This window comes from Paramacrobiotus metropolitanus, unplaced genomic scaffold, assembly GCF_019649055.1.
Source record: "Paramacrobiotus metropolitanus isolate TYO unplaced genomic scaffold, Prichtersi_v1.0 Parri_scaffold0000007, whole genome shotgun sequence".
Lineage (NCBI taxonomy): Eukaryota > Metazoa > Tardigrada > Eutardigrada > Parachela > Macrobiotidae > Paramacrobiotus > Paramacrobiotus metropolitanus.
In genome coordinates, this window is record NW_026570227.1 from 35197 (window position 1) to 44655 (window position 9459).

The 9459-nt window shown below is 46.2% G+C and overlaps 2 protein-coding genes across 2 annotated transcripts; both read left to right on the top strand.

Annotated features, from left to right (window-relative positions):
* The first annotated feature begins 7 nt into the window (after nucleotides 1-7).
* LOC129582365 (uncharacterized) lies at nucleotides 8-1842 on the top strand. Its single transcript, XM_055473879.1, has 2 exons — nucleotides 8-208; nucleotides 1122-1842. The coding sequence occupies exons 1-2, from the start codon at nucleotides 154-156 to the stop codon at nucleotides 1637-1639; spliced, it is 573 nt and encodes a 190-aa protein (XP_055329854.1). The 5' UTR covers nucleotides 8-153; the 3' UTR covers nucleotides 1640-1842.
* Nucleotides 1843-7202: 5360 nt separating this feature from the next.
* On the top strand, nucleotides 7203-9234 carry LOC129582371 (uncharacterized). Its single transcript, XM_055473883.1, has 3 exons — nucleotides 7203-7412; nucleotides 7994-8628; nucleotides 8706-9234. Exons 1-3 carry the CDS (start codon nucleotides 7203-7205, stop codon nucleotides 9232-9234), a joined length of 1374 nt encoding a protein of 457 aa, XP_055329858.1.
* Nucleotides 9235-9459: the final 225 nt, after the last annotated feature.

Genomic DNA, 9459 nt, shown 5'->3' on the forward strand with positions numbered 1-9459 from the left:
TCGTTTCTCCTGCCGCGACATTATTTTCTCTAACCATGCCATGTTCGATTTCTTCTCACGTCTATTATAAAAGCGCGCACACGATTTTCATAAGAATTCCCCAAGTGAAGTTATTATTTTCATAGCGTCCTTTAAGCAGTCTCTAACCGAACCATGCTCGCGGTGCCAGTTACCGTGTTGCTGATCATCGTTGCTGGTCTGGTTAACAGTACGTACGTATCACAGTTCTTTCGCTTGATTGTATTAATTATGGTTGTTTGTATGTCTTGAATTCTCTTCGATAAGGGCGCTGACTAGTTACCCATGCCGTTGTTGTGGTGTTGAAAGCCGTTTGACTTCGATTTTGCGTGTGTGTGTGTGTTTTTTAAAAGGGTCAAGTTGTCAGTGAATTTTTTGCTGACCACTGTTTCTATAGTCTATGACTCAAAGCTATCTTATATTTATATTTAAGCTATCTTATATCTTATATAGCTATCTTATATTTTTTTTTATATATATAGCTATCTTATATTTTTTATTTTTATATTATTTTGTATCGGAAATTGTACCATTCTTTATTATTAAATATTTTGGCAATATAAAAAAATATTAAACCAATTTCTTAACAAAAATTACAAAACGCAGATAAATTCTTGTGGTAAATATTGTAATTATACTGTTGTGTTAGGCATTTATTACCGTGCTTTTTCAGCCTTTCATTGAAACACCGTCAACATCACTTGAAACTCGGTACTGCATAAGTAATGGGTTGCATTTGTCAATAAATACAACGCCATAAAAATTTGGTAACTCTGTTTTGTTATATGTACCGTAAATACCGTAAATTCCGAGTTAAACGCCCTGGCTTTTTTTTCGAGAGCTTTGGGAGGGGGACATCGTAATTTTGAAGAGGACATCGAAAACCTTTACATAGATGTTAATTTGTCGTCAATTTGTCCCTATTGCCCATGTTTGGTACTCGGCACGTGTTAATTGATGCCGCTGTTGTTTTGAAGGAGATGGTTAGAAATTCGTATTAGAAGCGAAAGCCATGCCAATAATCAAAGATTCTTGTAAAATATCTGCATGCAATTAGAAATTCGCGTATAGTATAAACATGGAAAATGAATTTTGTCCAACAGGTCAGGACGGCACCAGTCCGGCCTCGGCCGATCCTAAGCCGACAACGAGCGGTCTAAGCGGTGACGCCAGCAACAGCCCAACGCCCGGCACCTCCCCCTACCCCGATGTTGCCGATAACGCTACCGGCCAGCCGAATTCCGCCAAGCCAAATCGGGAACTTGGTTCACTGGGCGCCGACGTCTTCCTACCATCCCGAAAAACGCTTCCGCCCGACAATACCCCTCAAGGCCAAGGGAACGGTTCGTTCCGTACAGCGGGAGGCCAGCCGAACTACACCCGCGTGCCGCTGCATCAGGCCCAGATCCCAGCGTCAGTCCCGCTAAAACAATCCCGCCTCACCTACCGGCAGCAGTGGCAGGTCGCGGGTAACCACACCCTAATGGAAAGATACCAATTCCGCTATAAAAAGATAAAGGTCACACATCACAAACTTGCGTCAACGGATATGCATCAAAATCCAGCGAGCACACGTGGCTTTTACAATGGGAACAGCACCTCCGGCGGCGAATTTAAATGAAAGTATTTCTGTTTTTCGCCCGCCTTTGTTTATAGATACCGCTGTGCAAATCGCTGTCTTTCCTCTTCCGGATGTTTGAGAAACCTCGTAAAATTTGTTATCGGAATTTAGATGACAATTCAAACTGACGGCAACTTCAAGTACAGATCCTTATCGCAAAACCATGCATAATGGTTTTCGAAATAATTACAGTATTCACTGTTTAAGCCACGTATTGCCATCCTCTTGTTGGCGTGGTAGTAACAAGCAATAACAGTGGTATCACGTCTGTCGGCTTCCGCTTCGTTTGGAAATATGTGATTGGGTATCAGTAGCCAGGTAAGTCGTAATTCTGAGATATGTCAGTGCTTTATTTACACGGACTTTCAAATTTTAAGGCAGAGGTTAATACCGAGTTACCGGCAAGCGCTTTTAAAAATACTGTGGTCATATCGCTAATACGCAATCTGTTGCAACAGTGCGATTACGATGAAGCATATCTGAAAGCTACTTTATTCTGACATTGTTATCTGTGTGGCTGACTTTGTGGTTGTCAGATGAGCATTGACTGCCTCAATCGGGTCAATAAAAGCACAAAACTAACAGAATCTGAAACGCGTTTCAGACTGCAACTGTTTTATAAGCCTTCTGCAGTACTGTCAGACCGAAAGGTTAGCTACATTGCCAAGACTCCCTAGTATTTCCTTACAATTGTTAGAGGTGAAAAGCTTACGCTGGTCTTCAAACATGGGGAATATCATCCGTCGTCGTATGGGCACCGATGAGTACGACATGTCCGGTCAGTCTGCTAACGATCGATTAGTCGTACTGTTGCTCGGCGAAATTGGATCTGGAAAGTCGACCTTGATTAACTACATAACGAGCTATGTCAAAGGGGGCTCTGCGACGTCCCCACGCATTGCCATACCCACTGAATTCTACGAGGCTACCGAAGCCTGCGCGAACAGCGAATACGGCATCGGCGATCGTATACAAAGCAGAACAACGAAGTGGTAGGTGTGTGTATGTGCAAAGAAATAATTTTGCCGGCGATATTAATTTCGGCAACTACAGCATACTGCTCCATGAGTACGAAAAAAGGCGTACAACCTGAATAATAAAGGTGCCGCGCCCTTTTCAGCAATAGTTATGATTTCGAGGTGGACGGACTGCACTTCCGCTTCATCGACAGCCCTGGGCTGAGTAACACAAATGGCAAGGAAGAAGACGCTGCTCATGTGCGGGAGATTACGCAGACCGCGGAGAATGCCGGCGTCGTATCGGTCATTGTCGTCGTTCTTAACGGGACCATAACCAGGAACACGGACAATGTGCGTAGTGCTTTGATCCGGCTTGGTGGATCATGACCAGACGTTAACGCAGCCGAAAATGTGATTGTGGTTTTTACCCACTGCACGAGTACATCCTTCAATTATAACCTGGATACCCTGCATCCCTGGATACCGAGAGCAGAGAACTTCTTTTTCGTGAATAATACCGTGTTAAGTCAAGATCCACAGAGATGGCGCCAAGCGCCGTACACACAGCAAGGTACTTAAGGTTACCCCTATTTTGGCTTTTCTCAAAAAGGCCAGTTTCTCAAAACTTGCAATCCCACCAACTGAAGTGTGCTCTATCTGGTGGGGAAAAGTGTGTAGAAATATAGTAACTGGGAGGCGAGATATGAATTTTTAAAGTATTCGACCCAGAGGAGCCAGTACTGTAATTAATGTCCTGCCCGGCTTACCATTTTGCATGCCTCCGTATATGCAAGCGATTAGATTTGGACATGCAGTCAAATGAATGGGGAGCACCTGTTTGCGATTGGTATCTTTTGTTTTACTGGATCATAAAACCGTAGCAAAATGGATGCAAACTCTGAAACAACTAGCCGAATAAAGCAATAGCAAAGTACGGCTGGGTTTCAAAAGACTTTGATCACACATGAGTGTAGCTGGGCAGCGCACAATCGGCTGTCTAGTTGGTCTTTCGGGCTATTCCTGCGTGGTATGTGTGGTGAACTGAGACTGCCAACATCTTCAAATGAGATTTATCCCTGCATGAACTTTCGAATCCTACAGCTAAAAATGCGGTTAATAGGCTTTGAAAATTAACTAGTCACTAACGGAATAGAGTAGAATTTTGATATTTTGACAGTGGATGTACAGATATCGTAAAAGTCTAACTGCGAGGGCGATTTTGAAAAAAGTTTATTTTGCTCGAGTTATTGTCGAATCAAACAACCGACGAAGTGTTTTTTGCAAGTTGCAACTTTAAAATGGACTTTTTTCAAAAAAGCTCTCGCAAGGTGCAGGAGAATCGCGTTTTATATTTTACAGGCCGGTAACCAAAAATTTCAGTTCAATCTACTCAGACTAGTTAATTTTTAAGCGGAATTACCAAATGCTGAATTTTAAAGTTTACTATTGAACCTATGACACTGGTTACAGGGGTTGAATTTTTCATGATTTTAACTAAGAAACACTTTAGAATGGTCAAGACTGAGTTTTGAGTCGATATCGCAGGATCTCCACATTCGCGAACGGTAAAAGCCAAAATAGGGGTAACCTTAAGGGAAATGTGCCGGTAAATGGTGTTAAATTCGTGTGCAAGCCCAACAACTATCGCGCACTCCCAAACAGCTTTTGTGTTGTTTTACGGCATTTCTGTAGCCGAAGATTTTTGTGTACCTACATTGGCGTGAAAAACGATAGTACGCGCACATACGGTGAGGTTTTTAATCGATGGGTTGAAAAAATTTCAAAAAAAAAAATTTAAAGACAAAAAGGTGTACCAAAAGTCTTATTGTGGGTCGATTTGCCTTCAAACTGCAAAAAAATGCACGTTATAATAATCTCTTGCGAAGGCATCTCAACTATAGCAGGACATGTTACCATTTCATTTTTTTTAAATTTGTTCTTTGTATTGCTTTCTGATGCATTACGTCCGTTTTTTCCAGGTATGGAGGAAGAATGGGAACAATCCATGTGCGCAATAGGCAAACTGCTTGACAGAATTGGTCTGCTCCAGACAAAACGAGTGTCGATGAGCGACGACGAGGAAGAGGAGCAGGAAAAGGAGGAGGGAGAAAATGAAGAGAACGAAGACGACGGCCAAGACGAAGCCGGAGAAGAAGAAGCCGATTACGAAGACGAACACCAGAACAATTACCAAAATGAATGCCAAAATGAATACCAAGACGAAGGCCAAGACCACGAAGAAGGCTTCGACGAAGAGCAAGTGGAAGCTTTTTGCGAACTTGTACATTCGTGTTTGTCACAGTTGTGTAATTTGTTTTGCCTCTTGAATTCAAACCAATCTAATGAAGAGTAGAGCCATTGATCGCAAGGCAGCACATAAAGAGCTTTAAAAAAATTTCGATACTAGTAATTATGTAAATGTAGTGGCACACAACTGCATTGCGTGCGGCGCTCAAGTAGAAACTAACGGACATCACGGGTTATCCTGCAATACGTCTACCATGGGACGATGGGCGGGCACAAAGAAATGAACAGTATTGCTAAGAATTGTTGCGAAAGCGCCGGTTTTTCTTGTCAGCTAGAACCGACCGGCTTATCGAGCACAGGCGGAAAAAGGCCAGACGGGCTGACGCTGATTCCTGTCCGCCAAGGAAAGCCGCTGGTGTGGGATGTAACCAGTTGGTGCACGGTCGCAGACTCGCATGTTACCGGCAGTTCGAGGAAATCTGGACACGTGGCGCAGATTGCAGAAAATTCTAAACAGCGGACATATTCGTTTTTGGGAACGCGGGCTTCTATTACATCATTACTCGACAGCCGCAAAAGTCCACGTTGCTGCAGGAAAAGTTGACATTATACTGTAATTACGAATAACTTGTACTGCACTGCATTACACAGTATGTGATAGTATGCAAACGTTTGGCTGGCCACGCCCCTTTGACGATGGCAGATAAGAAATTTTTTTAGCATGCTACAATAGTACACTACCATTGTACAAAATATGAGAATTTTTTGAATTTGGAGGGGGAAAATGTGCCCTGGTCAGTTGGTTTTACATAAATCGGATTCAAATGCCAGCATTTAACTGCGTCTGCGTGAGAGGAACGTCGACATGCCTTGCCTCATCATTCAGCGGTTGAACAACTGCCTTTGTTCAGAACTGCATTTTTATTTAATCACAATCGATAAACTGTACATGCAAACGGAAAACACTGTACAGCTGTAGCAAACCAATCTTGTTCAGATCGTTCCCACGCCCAGTCACGTCATCGAGCGGCGACGAGCGAGGCTTTGATGCTCATATCCAGGTTCCCCTTTCCCACGTGTAAGCGTGCTTACCGGTAGAATCCGTCTGTCCAATCTGTGCGCGTCCCGCGTGCTTATCTCCTGAATCTGCGTTGATAAAGGAGTGAGCCAGCGCAAAGCGGCGCGGTGTCTTCCTGACAAAGAAACCGCCAATAAGCTGACGCTGACTCACAGAGGATCCGTGTCCACAGTGACGGCGCCGGCTTAGGCGTAAGCCAATCTGCTGTCTCGGCCACGCCTGTTCCCTCGTCAGGTTCGCACGCTGGTCGTCTTCCACAGACACCGTTCGCCGGCTTTGTGCTGCATGTGTATTGGACAGTCTTTCGTCTACGTGGTTGGTTTTCGTTACTGATTTAATTTCGGTTTAAACTTCGACGCAGAACTTAGAAGAGGAAGTGCAGCTAGATCTCTAATCGTTGTTCATTTTTTTCAATAATATTACCGCCTGTCAAGCATTTGGCGCGTGGTGAGATGTTGCATTTGTTTTCTTGAAGGAGCTTGATATTAGGTACGTACGTAAAGCTGTTTGTCAAAGCCTGATTTGCCGATACTTCCCAGTCTTCGTGGAGCTTTTGATTTTCGAGAGTATTACAGCAGTTTTCCCGCAGTGTTTGTGGGAACGTCCACTTCGAGTAATTTGCAGCGTTGACTCCGCAAAACAGTGTTTGATCAGCCACACTAACATTCTGCTAGTTTAAAATAGTTTATCGTAGTTTATCGTGTTTTTGTTTAGTTTAAAATAGTTTATCGCAGTCGAAAGCTCGGTCGTCTACTTGGATGACGTTTCTTTAACTTCGTTCGGTTTCATAGAATTCTAGAGCAACTGAGTTTTCGTCGGTTTCTTAGATTTCCGTAAGTTTCCAAGAAATCTTATTGTTGTACAAGCGTTAAATAGTAAGGAGCATTGTCAAAAGCATGCAACATATAGCACTAATGGTTTGACTGGTTGTTTAGAACCTGATCATGGACAGTGCAGGGAAACGCAAAGCGGACGACGCTGGCGGCAGTACTCCCAGGAACACGCGCGTCAAGTCCGATCCCGGCCGTGATGTCAACGCTAGCGTCAGCGGAAGCGGCGATCCGGAACGGGGCACACCGCCGCAGCTGGTGGCCGTTGTTACAGGCAAGTTTGTGGTGTACAGTCGCTGGTCGGCGGTGGAGGCGTATCTGTATCTGTAGATAACATTTTATTACGATAGTAAAAGCCGATGCCTTAAATGATGGTGTCCGGGTTTCTTTGCTACGTAGAAACGCCACAGCCAACGGCTTCGGCAGCTGGCCAGAACTTTCTGGCTGGGATGACCGCCCAGCCTCCGGCCACTGTCGCGATACCGGCGACAGTGGCCTCGAGTATCACCGCAAGCGCTCAGCCAGCCAATGCGCGCCAAAGCCTGCCCCCACCGCCGGACGATCCCACCGTGGCCGAGGCGGATCTGACACTCGATGCCTTACTGGCGCTTCTTCGGCGGGATTTCATTTGCTTCTCAACGGAAATGGAACTGTATCAGGTAAGGAAACTGGCCGAAGCCGGCAGGCAGTCGCACGACAATGATGGTGGTGTTAGACAGTTTGCGTCAAACGTTTTCGGTCCACATTTTGATAGGTTTCTTAGGTTTCTTAGGTTTCTTAGGTTTATTAGGTTTGAATTGCGGGATACGTGGTAACATTAATTTGTAATAGCTTTTCCTAAAATTAAGAGTGAATTCTTAATACTTGTGGACTTTAGATAAGTGTATTTCAGTTAATCGAAACTTTCGGTTCAATTTACCGTAGTGCTATTTTTCGCATAACTGCTACGCCGCTATACATAAACATTATGGAGGTATTTGCCGTTCTGTTTGTGTGAGATGGTTCTTTACGATTATCGTAGTTCCACGTGGGTATGTAGTCTGACACTCTTGTATAATTATGTAAATATTTGCTGTTTCGTTTCGTTCTTCATAATTTCGGGGTTACATAGGCGCCCCGTGGTGCAGTAAATACAGTACCACAGTAGATTGTACGCATCACGTGATAAGCTGTACCAAACGCTTGATGTGAGTGCTCTCCAAAATACGCCGTTGTTCTGAAAACCTGTCTGCCTTGCTAGAGAGTGATGAAATGGTTCCGCGTGGACTATCCGACGCGCTGGACACTGGAAAATTTCCGAGCCGTTCTACCGGAGTTGCGCTGGGATCTGCTGGGTGACGCGCTGTCCCTGGCTCTTCTCACCGCCACCGGGCCGCTGCGCGACGTTTTACTGGAGCTGCAGACACGCCTCTTCCCGCCCTCGTGTGTCCGCTTGACTGCCGCGCCGCGGGAGCGTCACTACACCGAGGTGGCCTGCCTGTTCTCCGCCGACGGACACACAGCCAGTCTGCGCTGGTACGACGCGCACCACAACATGCTGCGCCGCATCCGGTTGCCGGCGGAGCTGGCGTCGTGGAACACGGTCAAAGAGATGGGCCCGCTAGCGGACAACCGGATGTTGTTCCGCGTCCAGCACTGGATGTATCTGCGAGCGTACGCCTTGACTTTGATTGTGAAGAATGACGCTGGTGGTGTGAAAGCGCAGATGGAGTGCATTTTCAAGAACCACCTGACCGGTGCTGTTGGCCCGCTGGTCAGCCTCCAGGGCCGCGTGTACGGCTGGAGCACCGACACTTCGCCGTACGCGCTCTCCTTCGCGTACGATCCCGCAGCGCGAGGCTTTGATTACAGTATCCGTAATTCCACAGTCATTAGGTTAGTTTTTACAGCAAAGTATACAAAATATTGGCGTCCTGATTTTAAGTTTGTCCGAGTTGTTCGTTTAATTCCAGAAAAGAAGCGGCATTCGACGTGTGGAACAACCAGTACTTCATCATCCTGGGTGGATACCGAGCCATGGGCCGCGCCCGCGACACACTGCCCCTGGCCTCTGGAGAAATGTACGACGCGGAGACGAACGCCTGGAGCGATCTGCCGGCGATGATGCAGCAGGCGCGCTGCAATTTCGCCGCGAAAATCTACAATGGCTACCTGTATGTAACGGGCGGAGTCGGGTTGATGGTGCCGTTTGGAATGACCGTCCTGAGCAGTTGTGAGCGGCTGCAGCTGGGCGTGGCAGGCGCCCAGTGGCAGCGCCTGCCCGATCTGGTCGTGCACCGCTACGGACACTGCATGTTCGTGCTGGACGACCAGCTGTACGTGTGCGGTGGGTGTTGCCGCGACGGGGCGCCGCTGACGGAATGGGAGGTGTACGATGCCGCGTCGAGCCGCTGGAGTGTTGTGCGCCCGGTAGAGCTGCCCAGGGCCCGCGCCGCACCGGTGGCGGCCTGTGTCACGCTGACTGTTAACTACAAATACTGAACGATTTGCTTGTTGTTTCCTTCAGTTTCTTAGCAGTTATTGCCATCAGCACTGATTGGCGAATCTGTGTTTGGTGCAGCCTCTGATAGTAGTTTCTTTTGTCGAACATTACCAACCTCCAACCAGGTCTGGAAATAGCTGCGAAATGGAATTCGGAATGCAGATTAACTGAGATAATTCTGTTGTTTGGTATTGCCAGTTTTCAGTGATTACTACGCTGTTATA

Bases quoted from the DNA above. Each gene is read 5' to 3' on its own strand.
- LOC129582365 (XM_055473879.1), top strand. From the start codon at position 154: ATGCTCGCGGTGCCAGTTACCGTGTTGCTGATCATCGTTGCTGGTCTG. The intron at 209-1,121 runs GTACGTACGTAT...TTTGTCCAACAG, and splicing joins CGTTGCTGGTCTGGTTAACA to GTCAGGACGGCACCAGTCCG.
- LOC129582371 (XM_055473883.1), top strand. From the start codon at position 7,203: ATGACCGCCCAGCCTCCGGCCACTGTCGCGATACCGGCGACAGTGGCC. The intron at 7,413-7,993 runs GTAAGGAAACTG...CTGCCTTGCTAG, and splicing joins CGGAAATGGAACTGTATCAG to AGAGTGATGAAATGGTTCCG. The intron at 8,629-8,705 runs GTTAGTTTTTAC...GTTTAATTCCAG, and splicing joins CGTAATTCCACAGTCATTAG to AAAAGAAGCGGCATTCGACG.